Source organism: Eulemur rufifrons, chromosome 1 (assembly GCF_041146395.1).
Source record: "Eulemur rufifrons isolate Redbay chromosome 1, OSU_ERuf_1, whole genome shotgun sequence".
NCBI lineage: Eukaryota > Metazoa > Chordata > Mammalia > Primates > Lemuridae > Eulemur > Eulemur rufifrons.
The window spans coordinates 3,983,040-4,000,632 of record NC_090983.1 but is presented as its reverse complement, the minus strand read 5'-3'; the positions used below and the strand labels follow the sequence as shown (position 1 = coordinate 4,000,632).

At 47.9% G+C, this 17,593-nt stretch overlaps 1 protein-coding gene across 1 annotated transcript in view; it reads right to left on the bottom strand.

The window, feature by feature from the left end:
* IQCA1 (IQ motif containing with AAA domain 1) overlaps positions 1 to 17,593 on the bottom strand; it is a 199,992-nt gene that overhangs the window by 130,771 nt on the left and 51,628 nt on the right. Inside the window, exons 9-15 of the mRNA XM_069465364.1 lie at positions 16,976 to 17,057; positions 15,909 to 16,679; positions 9,389 to 9,452; positions 8,420 to 8,744; positions 4,965 to 5,084; positions 1,022 to 1,213; positions 657 to 728 (exon numbers count right to left, since the gene is read on the bottom strand). Of these exons, the coding sequence (XP_069321465.1) occupies positions 657 to 728; positions 1,022 to 1,213; positions 4,965 to 5,084; positions 8,420 to 8,744; positions 9,389 to 9,452; positions 15,909 to 16,679; positions 16,976 to 17,057 (1,626 nt within the window). The remainder of the gene's footprint in view (positions 1 to 656; positions 729 to 1,021; positions 1,214 to 4,964; positions 5,085 to 8,419; positions 8,745 to 9,388; positions 9,453 to 15,908; positions 16,680 to 16,975; positions 17,058 to 17,593) is intronic.

Genomic DNA, 17,593 nt, shown 5'->3' with positions numbered 1-17,593 from the left:
CTGCAACCCATGATCTGACAGCCCACAAGGAACTGAATCCTGCCAAAGCCACACAAGCTTGGAAGCAGATCCTTCCCCACCGAGCCTGGGAGGAGACCACAGCCCAGCCGACACCCTGACCGCAGCCTTGTGAGATCCTGAGCAGAGAACTCAGTTAAGCGGTGCCCAGAGTCCTGACCCACAGAGAGAGCAAACAGGTGCTGTTTTTACCTGCTAAGTTGCTGGGAACATTGTTATATGGCCATAGATAATACACCCTTCCAACTCCATGATTCAGTAATCACCACAGAGACTCCCCACCACCCAAACAAACAAACAAAAAACCCAAAAAGCCTGGGTCAATGCAAATTCATTCTCATGACCATCAGATATAAAAAGTAGTCCCGTTGACATTAGACAGGAATAGCAGATTTGATAGCTTATAGCCTGTTTCCACACTGGGAGCATTCTGTACCTTGCACAGAGATGTATACACAAATACAGCCCTGATCTCTTCCAATCTCCCTGCAGGCTTCTGTAAAATACAGGTCACCCCATTCCCTTAAGTCATTTATTTTTCCTTCCTTTTTTCCCTCAAAAACTCACTAGCAAAGATGCAAGTTTCACATATTCTATTGTCTCTAAGACAACCAGATCCTGTCTGTAAGAAAACTTACCATACCCAGGAATATCATCTCCTCTTCTCTCTCTTTTTCGGTTCTCCTATATTGATGGAAACCTCGCCAAACCTAAAAACAAACACACAATTACTTGTTTAATACACAATTATCAATGATCTTTAGCAATATTTGAATAAAATGCCCTGAGTTTAATACCTATTTAGAATAAGAATTTTAAAATGTGACCAAGCTTGGTTAATGATTTCCCCAGAGTAAGTTAATACATCTTTCCGGAATTTAATCTAGTTCTACTAAAGGTGGGATTTGGGGGCTTTGAGTTTTGAAGCTCACCCCTGAAGCTCAAGGGAATGTCTAGTGTGGAGCACACCTTGTCCCCAACTCCAAGAGTCCCGTGTTTGTACCTTCTGAATACAGAGTGCGGCTGCCCTGGTGTCTATCACTTTCTCGCCAGCTACCCTGGATAGCTTTGCCCTGTATTCTTGCAGGTAGATTTGCTTCATGAATAGCGCTCTTAGGCGACCTTGCCGTGCCCTCTCAGCAATCTGGATCCATTTAACAGCTTCTTCTATGGGGATACTCTTTACTGAATATTTCTGCAAAAAACAAACAAAAACCCCAAACACAGTTACCCAGTTAAGATAAATCAATGTTTAAACATGCTAACCACATCAGTTGATTCCAGACACATCACACGCTTACTTACAACACAACCCTGCTTAGAGTCCCCGTGGTTGATAAACTGTGAGTGCCGCGAGACACTATTCATTTTTCTAATGAATTATGCATATTTTGATGATATACCATGCTCACGTGCGATCACAAGTTTGAGGACCCCAAAGCTTTCCGCTGCCCTTGTGAACAAAATACCAATTATCTCCACGTTATTTTAGGCTGGCAGCAAATTATACTAGACAGGTCAATAAAATGGATTTAGTAAAACTTGAAATTGCTATCAATATTTCCTTAACTTGATAGTAGAAACACAGAAATTAAAAGCGTGCCTCTGATACAAGAATTTAAAATGTAAAATATATGCGAAATGAAGTGCTGAGTTTAAAATCCACCGTGGAACGCCTGGTAAACAGGACTGATGCTGAGATCGTCCCGGAAACATTGAACGGCACATGTGAAACGCTCTCCGGCATCTCTAAATCTGCATGTTAAAACATTCAGCATGATGAGTACTATTAAGACAGAAAAATCAGGGATTGTGCAGTAAAATGTTGTTTTGGGAGCTCTCAGGTGGGGTATGTGGTGACCCAGTTGGGTGAGAGGCTGTGTCAATTTTTGAGGAGAGGGGACAAGAGCAGGGGCTCTGGGTGCATCCTGGGCTGTGTGAGCTCTGGCTTAGGCCCTGCCATTGCTCCCGGGCGAGGGAGAAGCAGCCCACCAGGCCTGGCTCCGGGGGAGGTCGAGGCACCAAAGCACAGGCGGAGTCCATTTCCAGGCCCCGGAGGGCAGCCACGGCCGTGAGTGGCTGGGGCCTGGAGTGTCAGGGGCTATCACCTGGGCCACTGATTGCCCACATAATGAGGGGAGGTGGGGCACGGGAAGGAGTGGGACAGAGAGGGAAAGGACATTAACGGAGAACCTATGGCTGCCAAGGGCTTTTCCTATATGTGCTCATCAAATTCACACAAGCAAACTCCAAGGCAGGTGCTACTGTGACCACTTAAGAATTAAAACTGAAGATGAAAGAAGTAAAGTCACTCACACAAGTTCTTTTGCGTAGAGAGGAAGAGCCAGTGTGAACAGAGACGGGCCCTCTTTCCATTGAAACCTGCACCACCGGCCCAATACGGCACCTCAGTATGGCACACGGGACATGCTGGCTTTTGAGGAAGCTCTTGCTCATAACCATTCCTCTGGGGGTTGTTTTCAGTAAGATTTCATGGCTTCAAACTTGCAGTGAGCACACATTTTCAATAATGTGCATTGCACGTTAGAGTAAAATGAGTACTATTCTGGCATTAAATCAGATGACGTATGTGAAAGCACTTATGCATATAGTGCCCAGCAAATGTTAGTTAGTACTGTACTTATTTCCTTTAGATTCTATGTAATCATTCTGAAAATAATCACAGCTATTATGGAATAATTCCAAGGGATTTAGAGTAGTGTACTCAACATTACAAAGATTTTTGAGCATCTAAGGAGGCCCCAATAGTGGATATTAAGCATTACCTGTAGGAGATGGACAATAATTTTCACTTGTCAAAATTCCTCTTGGCTTATATATTATATGTATCTTTAAGGAATAAGCAGCTTAAGGTAAGGAGGGGGGTCTAGTGAGACACCAAGGGGGATGGGACAGTCACAGCGGATGCCCAGCATGGCCAGTTGGAAGCCCTTGTGCTTTGCTGAGTGCCTGGCACATCTGAAATGAGGCTGGGGTGGAGACGAATTGCTCTACCCAACAGAGGTGAGAGGAGCCGGCCATGGCTGGGTGGGGGGCGAGGAAGGAGGAGAGAAACCCCCTGCTGCTGACCCAGCACAGCTGAAGAGGGACAGTGGGCAGGAGAAACCACAAAGAGGAATTTTTAGGGTTTTACCATAGCGTGTGCAATGTAACCTCCCTTCTCCATTTTCCCCTATAGAATCCTCATGGAATTCTGCAGTGCTCAGCACTGCCTGGTGAGAAGGGAAGAGATGAAGTCGGAATGCTTCATTCTGACCAATGCATGGACAGACAGCACAGACACAGGAGCCCAGGGGTGAAAGGATGGCTGGATGACCCCAAGCAAGTTGGCGTTGGAGTCGGCACCAAGGAACTCACAGTGCAGAAGAGAGGCAGCAGTTTGTTGGGGAGGAGAGGTTGCCTCAGTTAGGCAGGTGCTGTTGTCTCAATGTATCCCCCAAAGTCTGTGTGTTGGAAACTTAATCCCCAATGCAACAGTGCTGAGAGGGGGGACCTTTAAGAGGTGCCATGGTCCTCTGCCCTCAGGAATGGAGTCAGGCTGTAATCCCAGGAGTGGGTTTCTGATACAAGGATGCATTTGGCCCCCTTATTTCCTGCTCTCTCACATTGTCTCTCACCATGTGACGCCTTCCCCACCATGTTATGACACAGCAAGAAGGCCCTCACCAGATGCGACTCCTCAATCTCAGACTTCCCAGCCTCCAGAACCAAGTGCAAAATAAATTTCTATCACCTATAAATTATCCAGTCATTCTGCTATAGCAACACAAATGGACTAAGACACTGGGTCAGGAAAGGGTTCTTGAAGGAAGCTATGCCAAGCTGGGCTCTGCAGAATGGGTACCACTTTGCAGGTGAGAAGAGCAAGCCCCCGCCCAGCATGGAGTGTGCCCGTGCATGCGAGAGACAGTGTCGGGCTCGCTGACGCCGGGCATGTACTTCACCTGTCTTCTGAGCTGGGCAGACGGGGCACTTTCTTCTCCTACCATCCCCAGCATACAGTTGGAGTCTTCCTTAATGGCATGGCCCAGGCTGGCAATACCCAGTGGGGACTGTTTGTGGACAGACCACATGTCCTGCCACCCTACGGGCCCTGGTCTGCACCTGCAGTCTCAGCACAGTTGCTCGGGGTGCCTCCTTCCACTCTGCGGTGTCCCACTTCGGGTGGTCAGCGGCCTCCTTGCTGCTTGTACCATGAAGACCAGCCAGAGGAGGGAGGCACCGATTTCACAGGCAGTGAGTCACCGAAATGCACAAGTGGACCCGTCAGAGGTGGACAGGACGGGGAGACGACGACTGCCTGCCAGGATGCTGCGTGGAGATCACTGTAAGGGTCAGGACTAGGATGCTGTGAACACGGGAGGAAGGTGGAGCTGCCCAAACGCTGGGGACAGAGAAGGCATCAGGGAAAGGAACCAATGGGATTATGCTCCTTGCTCTCAGACAGATCTTTAGGAATTCTTCCCTCCCTGTCTCCAAAGATAGCCCATTTGAGGAGATCCAAGTGTCATCCAACTTTAAGTTATAAAAGGTCAATCATCATTTTTAGATTTTCAAGTTCCTTGTAAGTTATACCAGCATTTAATTATTTTATATGAACCACATTTAGCTTCTGACTTCAGCTAGGTGAATTTGAGATGGAAAATTAAACTGACTTGATAATCAACTTAGTTTTAGAGATACTGACTTAAGTAGCAAAGCATTACATTTTGATCTCTATTTCTAAGCTCTTGAAATATAATGATTATATATCACCAAAAACATCCAAAAGTTATACAACTTCTTATATACCATATAATAAGGGGGAACGGGCGACTCTCTCCTTAAATCAAAAATAACCCAATTGTTTATCACACAGTTAGGAGCAGCAGAAAGAGCAGGTTCTACAGATTATGGAATAACGTCTGTTAAGATGATATACAGACCATGTCAGTCGCAGCTAATCCACTCTCGGCCAATATCTGAGCGAGGATTTTCTCTCTTCCTTTTATCACTTCCAACTTCTCCTTCAAAAAGTACCTGGGTATGGGAATGTCTAACTGTTGCTAGAGAAGAGAAAGAATAAACCAAAGAGCATTTTTGTCACAGTTCCAGGACTCAAATCCATTTAAAATGTACAGCGAGGACGTGCGCACCAGAGACTCACTCCGCTTCCCATTCCCATCTGGGAGACGGAGAGGCTGGCGGGGGGAAGGAAATGCATTTCTACCAGGGAGACAGAAACAGTCAAAAGGAAAATCATAATCATGACCTTGTTTTAACCACTAAAGTAAAAACTCAGGAATTCTTATCAATTAGGCCTCAACTAAGGATTCCTTAATGAATTTCTTTAAAGAAATACAGTATTATCTTATAGTACCTAAAATAATAATTCAAATTGGGATAGCAAAGCATTGAGCTGCAGAGATCATTAGCACATCCACTATTGGTATTTAAATGGTCACAGTTTTTTCAATAATTTGGAAAACCATATTTTTTTTTACCAAAATTACCCCATTACAAAAATTATTTGCAAAAGCAATTTGCTTTATTATGAAACATTTTTATACAATAAATACAAACTTCTATCTTTCACTTGTGCATATGACCAAATATTTCAAATTAGTGGTCAGATGAATGTTTACCAGTCCCAGTTCCAGAATCAGGAGGGCAGATGTGCTACTAAAGGCCTGGCCAATTCCATTGAGAGATATTATACTAGACGCTCAGTCAGACCTGCCCGGTCACTTTCTGGTAGACCAGCTGATAGACCAGGCAGCAAAGGGTTTTGTCCCTGGGATCAGCTTCCCTTTCCTCCAATTCTGGGTGTGACTCTCCACACCCTGCCTCCAGCCTGGGGAATTTGGGACAGGACTTCCCTAACCAAGCATTACAGCCTAAGGGGGTATCATTTTTAGGACTTGGTGGGATAGTATCTCCATGATTTCTGGGAGGTGGAAATGGCCTTTGAATACCAAAACTTTCGGCCAATGGTGGTTTGGGTGATCTGAGAGTGAACTGCCAGGGCCCAGTGAGTATGGCTGGGGCTGGAGGGCAGTCAGAGAAGAATGATTATACTTTTATCTAATGTGCTTTTATTTATCGATCAGCACATTCAATTGTACTTTCACAACGTTCAAGACAAAACTTTATTGGTGTGGCTCTGTCTGGTCTATTTGGTGCCATAAAATTAACGTTAGGATTTTGAGGGTGAGGAAGCAGCAACTGAGAAGGGAAGACAGATGCTGGTTGCTGGACCTCATCCATGGCATGCTTTATGGTCACCCCAGATACCCCGGGGTTTCGAGTGCTCTAGGGAGCAGAGAAACCCCCTCTCACCCACTACATGTTTCTCTACATCAGGAGGACCCATTAGGAAAGGTTCTTTATGTGGCAAGTTACAGAAATGGTCTTATGGCTCATTGGCTAAGGAAGGATTTGGGGGACACCTCAGGAACCAAGGGCAGAAACACAGTTGGGTGCTTGTCAGCGACAGAGGTGGTGTGCCCAGGGGTGAAGGTGCCTTTAGGATTCTGCATTTATTTCTGCTTCTCTTGATGAATCTGTTTTGTTTTCCCTTTCTCTTTCTCTCTGAAGAGTGGCTTCCTCCATTCTTCACAGCATCTGGTTAACAAAGTTTCCAACTACCGACAAGTTTGGGAGACCAAGTTCAGACTCTGAGACAGAAAGTGGTCTCCCTTTCTCCGTCCTGGTTTCAGAATCCCTCAGGAGAAGGACTGCCTGGCACATCTGTGAACCAATCCCGTCCCGAACCAATCCACTGTGGTCAGGGCACAGGGTCCTACCGTGCCAATAGCTGAGTGCTGGCCAACAAACCTTGAGGAGATGTGGGCTACATGGTAATGGCCACAGAGGCCAAGAGACAGAGGGCGTGGGTTGGTCACGGCTTCGCCTGAAATGCAGAACTGGGCTGCACTGGCATCCCCAGGAGCTGGCGGACGTGTGCCTCCCTGGCCAGGGCATTCACGGAGCCCACACCACTGCTGTTGGGTTAACCCCCTGACCATGTGGACTTTGGTGACATCACACGGTTCAATCACTACTTCCAGGACTAGCAGAAATCACTGTGGACAGTCCCCTACAATGAAGGCTTCTTGGATGACGCCTGCTCATCCATCGCTCCTCTCGGAGCTTGGTAGCTCTGTCACTTCAGCAACTGTGGCCTGGCCTTTACAAAGACAAAGCGGCCAAGTGGAGGGCTGGAGAATCAGAGTGAAGAGCGTGGAAGCTGAAGGAGCCACCACACAAAGCCCATCAATGCATTATCCCTTAGCTTTAGGGATGCTACTCAGTGTCCTTGGAGTTAAATTAATAAATTCAATACTCCTTTATTAATTAAATTTAGGAATATGATTTCATGGCTATTTGTTTCCCATTTGTCCTAATTACTCTTTATATTTTCACTTGAGTGAGGTGCACCTGATTAGATCTGGTGACTTCATCCATGCTCTTACAAACAAATGCAATAAACAAAAAGTTTTGGAATGATCTTCAACATTTTCATTCATTTCAGTTATTCACATTAGTCTGTTCTAACAAAATGAAATAACAATGCTAGGGAAGTCTATCTCAGAAAGAAACATAACCGTTATAAATGCCCAAATATTTTCAAAGGGAAAAAATATTAAACTCTCTTGTGGAAAATTAAACACTTTTTACTTTTGATTTTATTTTAAGAAAACATTCCTTTCAAAATGAAGGGTGAGCTCACAGGACCATGACAGTGACCCAGCCAGACAGAGCATGAGAAAAGTTCCCAGGTGCCTGGCAGCAAAAGTCCAAATGCTCACAGGAGGGCACTGTGGTTACCAGGTGCCAGCAGGGAGACAGGAGAGAGCAGAGAAGGAGAAAGAGAGACAGAAAGTGCGAGCTCTTCTTTGGTGTCTGAGGCTCAAAGGCTCATAGCCATATAAGCCACAGATCCCCCTGGGCCACCACTGACCCAAAGCAAAGGCGGAGAAGCACCCATCTGGGAATAAGGAACCCACCACCAACAGGCTACAGAGAGAGACTTGCCGTGGAAACAGAGTAGGGGCACTGCTGTTGGACATCAGGAGGGTTTTGCTATAGGATATTCATGGAAGGGCCACCCTACTCTATCCCAACAGTCCCAGGTAGACACCACGATGTCAGGTAAGACCACAACAACCTCAGTGCCTAACAGTCCCAAGAACTGTGCAAAGATTCGTCTGCACCAAAAACAAAGGGAGCCCAATCCTTGTCCATGACCTATGGTGTAACTGAAGGGAAATGTTTAGATTTTTAACACATCAAACAACTAGTAAATATGTCTAAAAGTCTGTAGAGTATTGAGTACCAGCCTACTTATCTTATTTACAACAAAAAGAAACCAATAAGAAAAAAAAAAAAGAGTACTTACAGGCGCCAACTTTAGATCCTGTAAGATGTCATCAAAATAATGAAACTCGGTTAATTCCAATTCAACCATTTCATTCTTCAGTTCCAGGATGCGACCCATCACTCCATCCAATATTTTCCGGATCAGTGTTCGTTTCTGTGGATGGACTATCTGGTCATAGGCAGTCTCCATGTTTCTAAAGATCTGCACATATTTTATGTAGAAGGTGGCTAACATTTGGAAGAAGAAAACTTGACTTTTTTGTGGTTCTGTCATCTTCTGAGATTCTTTATCAAGCAAAGAATTGAGGGCTTCTTGGGTCTGATGCCACATCTTATTATATGTTCTGAGGGAAGACAGGGAATTTAGAAAAAATAGTATGTAAAAATAACTTTGTAAGACAACACATATTGGGCACCTGGTATAACAAAATATAACACATAATCAAGTGTGAGCTAAGAATACCATATGTACTTGCACAACTCTTTATACAAGTTATGTCCCATTTTGATATACATGTGATTTCTGAGTATGATCACTGCCATATTATCAAATAGTTTTAAAAGCCTTTTGCCTAAATGATACAAAGTTGCTCCTCACCATATCCATAACACCAGTATTATGATATCCATTTAAAGATGAAGTAGTTGATATCCAGAACAGTTAACAGATTGGTCCACATACACAGCTGGTGGAGTGTGACTTGGAACAATCACTTTGGAAAGTAACTCAGCGTTATCTTATACAGTTGAACATGTGCATACCCTATGAATGAACAATTATATCCTAGAGAAACTCTTGTAAATATGCACCAAGAATGATTGCAGTAGCATTTCTTATAATGTTAACAAGAGAATGGATAAATAAACTGCTGTGTATTCACCAATGGACACTCACACAGCAGTGAAAAATGAATGGATGAACTACAGATAAGGCAACAGCTATGACTCTTAGAACCACGACGTAGAGCATAAGAAGTGAGGTGCAGACTGTGGCTGGGAGGAGGCCTCAACGGCCCGCACTGGCTGGGCTCCTTGGATCTTGTTCCAGCGAGCTGGGTCAGTGGAACAAACGGAAGCCAGAGAGTGGGAGAAGAGCATGACAGAGGTGGGCGCTCGCTCTCCTGCTCCCTCCCTGCAAGGCAGCGAGGGTTGGTGCACCTTCTACATCACGGAGGCCTAGGGTGGTGCTGGCTCTGCCGTGACTGCCCCAGGACACCGCACCGCCACTTGCTAGTTTCCCTAGACTCTGTCCACACCAGTACATTCATGGCAGAGACACTTTCCCCCAAATTTTGGATGGCTTTTGGCTCTGCTTTTACATTCAAGAACCGGGAATGGAAAGTGAACTAAAAGTTCAGCGTGTCTGGGAAGGGGCTTCACCATGGGGGTGAACGTGCAGGGCCCTGACCTTTGATTTCCCTGTGACAAGGGAGAAACCCGCAAATGTTGGTGTCTGTACGGTCTTTCTCTATGCTGACGGGGGAGGGTGGCCCCAATCCTCTGATGGAAAAGCAAGTGGAGCAAGGGGCCCAGGACAATCGCCTCCCCTTTGCTGTCAGCCAGCCTGGCTCTTGTTCCCACGCTTTCCCGTGCCTGGCAACTCCAAGTCCAGGTTGCCTGCATGTGCCATCTTCTGTCAGGCTGGGAGCGGCTTGGCCCCCACTTACACAGCTCGGGTGCATAGTGATCGGCGGCCTAGCTGCGCCATACACGAGTCTGCAAGCAGCCCTGCAAGCGCAGCCCCACTGCAGAAGGCCCAGCCCCTGCCCTCTTCCCAGAGCGCTGCTGGCTTTTTATCCCTGTCTGCTGGCCCTCAGGGCCTTGTTCTCCATCCTCCCTCCATTTCCTCTCCTCTGTGTCTACTTTCCCTCCTGCATTTTTTGATATCTCTTGTCAAATGCTCAAATGTGCTCTTTGCTCTCCTGCGTTCGTAGCCTCTTAAATCCTTTATTGCCACTGTAGAGACAATGCAGGAGGAAGTGGAAGGAAGTGGAGTTAAGTACACATGTTCAACCTACCCTGTTTAACTGGAGTCCCTCCCCTACCTCCCAAGGTCATTACTAAGCATTCCCCTCCAGGCACCCTCTGCTCCAGGCCACCACCTGACATTCCACATCTCAGATGTGCGGCAGACTTCCCCACAAAGGACCATCGTAACCATCATTTACTGAAGCACTGACCACATGTACTTCTTTTTATCCTTCTGGCTAAAAGTTAAAAGCGTAGCTAAAAGTCTTTTTGGTTCAGATGACGATGATGACAACGACGATGACGACAATGGTAATAGCTTATATATGATAACTCAGGTGATACATAACCCTACGAGGAGGTATAATTGTTACCTCTGTTCACAAATGGGGAAACTGAGGCACAGAGCAGTCATTGCGCAAAGTCATAGGATCTGAATGTAGGATCTGTGCATTCAACTCTGGCTCCAGAGTTCGTGCTCTGAAACGCTAAACTTTATCGCTTCCATTCGCTGGAAGAAAGCAAATGAGGAACGAGTCATGTGGCACAGATGTGATGACACAGAAAACAAAGACTGAGTTCATAAATAAACCAGAACGCTTCTTTCCCCATCGAGTTGGGAGACTGAATTCTGCCTCTGGAATTCCATCCCCAGTGCGTTCAAGGACCAGATTTCTCAAAACTTAGCAATATTTAAAAGATATTGCTAGTGAAAAAGCACTCTGCCAGACAGTTTTATTATAAAAGAGAAGGTTATTATCAGAAAATTAGAACTACGTTTAGCACAGGACATTCACTCCTTGCATAATTAGTGATTAATAAACAATGTTATTGACCATGAGCAACAATAGCGACCATCTCTCAAAAGAACAACAACAAAAGCAACATCTTACGCCTGCTCAAAGCACTTGGCACATTCTGGCATTCGGCTTGTCAGCCTCAGAGAGACAAGCAGAGAGGAAGCAAGGGATCGAGGGAACGGACAGGCTTTGTATAACAGTAAACAGCAGCTATCAAATACCTGCTTGGAGAATTTAAAATTGGGAAGGGTATGAAGAAGTTGAGCATGGTGTTGGTTTGCCAAATCTCAGAGTCCTAGAATCCGAGAAGGGTCAGTAACTCAAGGCATTCGTGGACCTGAGCGGAGACATGGCCTGAACATATAACAGGCCAACACGCTAACACACTAACACAACTGTCGACATAAAACATGGGAACAGTGCTCAATTTGTTTTGTGGACTAAATAGGATTTGGGGCCTAAATCTGCCAGGACAACATGAAAGGGGAAAATTATAGGCTGATTTTGTTTAGAACTCAGATCTGAAATTCCACTTAGAAAACAGAACTCAGTCCAGATGAAAAGAATCGCTCCCTCTCACCCAGGAAGGGTCATGGCAGGAATGCTTGCCGGTTCACCCTAAAAGAAAGCTTAACCGAGTACAGCAGCAGATGAGTAAAAATCAGAGCTTATTTCTACAGATGCCAAGAAGATGCCTGAAAATTTCAACTTACAGCACAGGCCTGATTAAAACGCAGCCCCCCCCCCCGCCCCCCACCCCCATCCCCCGCAAGGAATGGGTGATGAGGACGCCTTCCAAATGCCAAACACCAGAGAACACATATATCTTCAGTGGAGAACTGTTAGACATATGCCCTCAAAAATGAGCAGTAAAAAAGGTTGAAGGAGATATATAAGGGATTAATATAAAAGATGTTTAATACCATAGCTTGTAAATGGCATGACTGCAAAATACAAGGAAATCAGTGACAAAAAATAATAACTCAATTAGGACAGCAAAATCTCGAGACTTAGATAACACCCACAAAAACTAAATGCAGAGGAAAAAATGAAAAAAGAAACTCCATTCATACTATTAATAAAGAATATTAAATATTTAGGAATTAACATGGTATGATCCACATACAATCTAGCTGAAGAAAATTCTAGAATGCCAGCTATAGAAGAAGATCAGAACAAGTGGAAGGCAACATCCATTCCTGCCTCAAGAGACAAGCCATAAAGACAGGAAACTCTTCGGGCTGACGTGTACACCTACTATTACCAAGAATTCAGCAATAATATATGGAACACTATAAGTAAATCTAGTCATTTTTAAATGTGGGGCTGGAATAGGCTGTAAAAGATAAAAGGCATCTCATGCTTCCAAACATGTGCCACGCCAGCAAGCATGAAGTCTGTACAGCACCCAAGGAGGCTGAGAGCGTGCAGGTAGGTGACTTGAACCTGCAAGGGATCGGGTTGAGGAGGTTCCTGTTCCCACCAGGGGGAAACCACAGACACCTGGGGCCTGGCCCTGCTGTGGGGCAGCCCAGCCAGGGGAGCCTCGCTGCCCCCGTACATGCCCCTGGTGGCTTCAATCAGGGCTGAAGAAGGACTCCTCTGGGGCCATGCAGAGCTCAGCCCTAACTGGAACTTTTGGCCAAAGACAGTCCTGGTGGCTTGAGCCTTCCAGGTCCTGCCATGTGGACTGCAGCCTCTTTCTCCCTCACCTGTTGTCTTTCCGGGGACCCTGGTCTGGAGAGACTGAGCAAGGATTGCTGGGTGACGGGAAATGGTTAGCAGTTACGGGCGCACGCCGATCCCTGCACCTTTGCCTGTTTTCCTCAGTGCTGGGAGACGGCGCTGTCTCTTTCTGCCAGGACCTCCTCCCTAGAGATTCTCTCTGGCTTCCTGCCTTCCAGTTCCCGGGCTGCCTGACGCCCCTCCACGCGACCACACCCCCGTCACTCGCGGGACTGCCAGGGACCTGGGCACGGTGCCTTGGCCACGCCAGCCTGTGGAGCCCCCGCCTCCCTCTCAGCCCGTCTGGGCTTGCGTCTCGCCTCACCTTGCTGCCCTGCGGTCCTGGCTGCCTCTGCCTGAGCCGGTGCCCGGGAAGACGTGAGACAAGAGATGTGGCAAGATGGTTTTTAATCAGAGCATTATTGAGATATAATTCACTAGCATAAAATTCACTCTTCAAGTGTACAATTCAGTGGTTTTTAGTATCTTCAGAATTATGCAACCATCACCATTATCTAATTCCAAAACATTTGCATCACTCCAAAAGAAACCCAGACCCAGTAAGCAGTCACTGTCTGTTCCACATTCCTCCCAGCCCTTGGCAACCACTAATCTAATTTCTGTCTCTATTTGCCTATTCTGGACGTTGCACGTAGATGGAATCATACAACAGGTGGCCCTTTGTGCCTGGTTCTTTTCACTTAGCACAATGTTTTCAAAGTTCATTCACACTGTAGCATGAAATCAGTCCTTCGTTTCTTTATATTGCCAAATAATTTTCCATTGCATGGATACACCACATTTGTTTACACTTTTATCAGCTGATGGACACTGGGTTGTTTCCTTGGTTTTTTTGCTATTGTAAATGATGACGCTGTGAGCATTCCTGCACAAGCTTTTGTGTGGACATGTGGTTTTGTTTCTCTTGGGTATGGCAAGGAGGTTTGTAAAGGTAAAAGTGCCGTGAGTTTGAAATCAGAGCCTCTCTCCTGAGGCAGCTCGTCTCAGGCAGGTCACTTGGCCTCCTTGTCCCACGCTTTCTCAGCTGCCACGTCTAGGTAATGACACCTACTCCGGACACCTCAGAGGATTACTGGGGGATGGAATAACAGATGCGAAAGTATTCGTGCAATTTTAAATGCACCTTGTAAAGAGAAGGTAGTATTTTATCCATGTGACTACTTATCATTGTTTAAAAGTAGACGCTTGCGTTCAGGGCTGAGCATGTGACCTAGAACTGTTACAGATTTTGAAGTCAGGAGCATTGTGGGTGGAGATGACTGAATATGAAAGTTCAAAAAGACCAGATTGTTATTTCCACAGCTTGGCAGTTTTCCTATAACTGGGGAGTGGGGTGGGAGAGAAAAACTTGAATATTTAGACATACTATGTACTTCCCCAGGAAATCGAAATATTTCAAAATGGAATTCTCTCCCAGTTATTTATACATAATAAAATCTTCTAATTCTTCCAATATTATCTAGCTATCATAGTCTTCCCTGAATAATTTCTTTGCCTTCTTGCCTTAAGGAAGGCCTGGCCCTGCCCCGAAGCTCGTTCGGTGGAGGCTCCCTTCCCCCGGAGCCTTTCTGCCCTGGCTGTGCAGCCAGGTCAAGGGCGTCCTTCTCTTCATTGCACCTCCAGACCATCGTCCCGCCCTCCCCCAACACTCCCAGCTTTGCGTCCCATTTCATCACACGCTGTCAGCACAGCCCCCCAGTCGCCATCATCTTCCGTCTACCATCATCTGCCCAGGCCCCCCCCAGAGCATCTTCCCACCTGTTCCCGTTGCTAAATGTTGAGCCTCTGTATCTAAAGCCATCACTGAGGACGTCACCTACTTCTCCCTCCTCCTCCGATATCATCAGTCCAGGTTTCATTACCACTGGGCCAGCCCTTCGGCATATAAACGTGCTATTGTGTCCCTATTGTAAAAGTAAATCTGTCTCCAGACCCACTTCCCCTGCCACTAGCTACCAACCTATTTCCTTTCCTGTGCAGCAAACTCCTTTAGAAAGTTAGCTGTGCTCACTGTCTAGGATTTCTCTCTTCCTATGCTCACGCGAATGAATCTTCCCATCTCATCACTTCACTGAACCAGTTCCTGTCAGGGTCACTGCTGGACCCCATGGTGCCCAACAGGCGCTTCAAACTCAACAGGTCCCAAACTGACATCCTGATCTCCCTTCCCTCCCCAAATGTGGCAAACTCTTAACCTCTCTGCTCCTATTTCCTCGCCTAGAAGGTAGGGTTAGTAATAGTGACAGTGTAGGCTGGAGCTACGGTGCCTGCTTGGCACCGTCCACTTGCTGTATGAGCTCCTTCACCTCCTTGGACCTGCTTCCTCGTCTGTGAAACGGAAATAACAATAGTAACAGCCCTATGTTACACGGTTGCTGTGAAGATTAAAGGAGCTGTTAGGACAGTGCCCACGCAGAGCCGGCACCGTGATTCGTGTTTGGAATTACTATTGTGAAGACCGAGTGGGAGGACTGTGCGTCAGTGCTGTGTACATGGTCCAGTGCCAGGTCCACAGCCTTTTCCGTATCACGACACCTGACTGTCCTTGGTGCAAAGCAAAGACAAAGATGCTTCCTCAAGATCTTTCTAGACTGAAATTTTGGGACCTGGGTGTTCTCACAAAGCAATCCATTTATTACTGGGAAAGAGTAACAAAAAAGCAGACCAAATGGACGTGCTGGCTCCTGAGCAAGACATCACTAAGGGCTCATTGGGCATAAGTAGTGGCATAAGTGCCCCCCGGAGCGCATCTCCACGGGGTGGCAGGAATGCGTGGGGGAGGGGAGACCTAGGCGTATTCTATTCCTGACCACCAGAAGCTGATACGCCATCCTGCGGCATATCTGAATTTGCGAAAGGGTAAAAAGAAGGAGGGGAGGGGAAGGCAGTAGAAAGGGAGAGGAGACGATTAAAACGGAAAGAAGAGAAGCAGAGCAAGCCACCTCTGGCTCTGAGAAGCCCGCCCCATGGCTATGGCTGGGAGCCACCACTTACTCGTTCGACATGGCTGGCTACTTTCCCTCTTTCCCGCGCCCGCTGGGAAGCTCTTGCGTTGCCCTCCGAAGGGCAGCTGTCTGTAGGGATTGGGGCACCACCAGGGGCGCCCAGGGGCTGAGGGGGACGCTTTTGGAGGGAGGGCGGGGACCGGGGATATCCTCTCAGGGAGAGGCGACAGTCGTGGATGCTTCGCTGGCCCGGAGCGCGCAGGGGCTGAGAAGAGGGTTCTATCGTTCGCGTCGCGCCCCGGCTCGGACTGGACCTCACTTCGGCCTCTCAGGTGGACGCGAGGCGTCCCTAGCAACGGAGACGCTGCGCCTGCGCAGTGCCGTTCTGCTCCAGCGCCTGCGCCACGGCCCCCTGTTTCCGTGGCAACCGCGCCGCGGGCGGAGGGAGGAGGCCGCAGGGTCCCGCGGCGCAGGCGGGAGCGGATTTCGGGGCTGCGGTGCCCCGGGCTGTCTCCTAGTTCTGCTGTCGGCCCCATGTTCGTCCGCTTCGGCTCTGGGGCCTTGGACAAGGCCCTTGGCGACTCCAGTCTCGGTCTTCCCGTCTGTGAAGCGGGCCCAGCGGCCGTCCCTTCGCGCAGAGCCGTCCTGGGCCAACCAGGCTCCGGGGACGCCGCCTCCGGGTCTGGACGGACTTGGGAGCCGCGCGGTGCCGGCGCCCATGGCTTTGCCTGTCGCCGTCCGTAGCTGCGGTTCCCCGGGGACGTGTCCGGGCGCCGTCGGAGAAGCGTGGGGAGGACGTCGCACGCAGACGACAGCGACTCTGGGCCACAAACCCGCCCCCGTCGTTACTAACGACACGAGCAAAGAAGAGTCACGGCCGGGCTGCCTGCCCCAATAGTGGAGCAGTGGGGTTAAACACCCCAGGCAGCTGGTCTGTGTAGACCCGGGCCCAGGACGGCGCAGGCCCCGCGGCAAGGCCCGTCCCCACCACGAGGTGGCGTGCGAGCCCCCGCCCATCAGAGGGGCCCAGGTGACAAGGGCCAGCGGCTGCCCTCCTTCGCCGCAGTCCCGCCCATGTCCCCAGGAGCGAGACGTGGCCGGGCAGGGACACTCTACCGAAAGGCTGAGCTTCAGACACCGGGCACAGCTGGACCAAGGCCCGGTCCAGGGAAGACTCCGGGCCGCTCGCCGAGCAGCCCTGGCGGCGGGACCGACGCGAGCAGGGACGGAGGAGAAGCTGTTGATGCTCCCTCGGGGCCTAGGGCAGGTCCTGCGCGTCCTGTGCTCCACTCCGTCCTCCCTGATCCCGCGCGTCCCGCCGAATCCCATTCCAGAGTCCCATCCTGCCCTGCCTCAGTTGGTTGTTTCTCTTCTTACGTGAAAACACTAGTTTATTTTGTTTAGTAACAATTCTTTATGCTTTGCCAGACATCTGAGGTCCAAATCATTCCTCTGGTTCAGCTTTTTAGTCATTTCCTCTAAATTGATCACTATCCTTTCCACAGTTACTATGTTTTGTCCTAAATAATTGGTATTTTATTTCACTTAAAATGTAAATGTCTTCGCACGGCCTCATGCTGACTGCCGGGTGTCTGGGAGAATTCATCTCTCAGCCTTTTTGATACGTATGGAGTCAGTTGGGCAAATATGTATTGGTACCCGTTTGGTGCAAACTCCCAGTGCTCAGCACGGTGCAACAGAAAAAGATAACTCTGATGTGAATTCAGCCTTCAA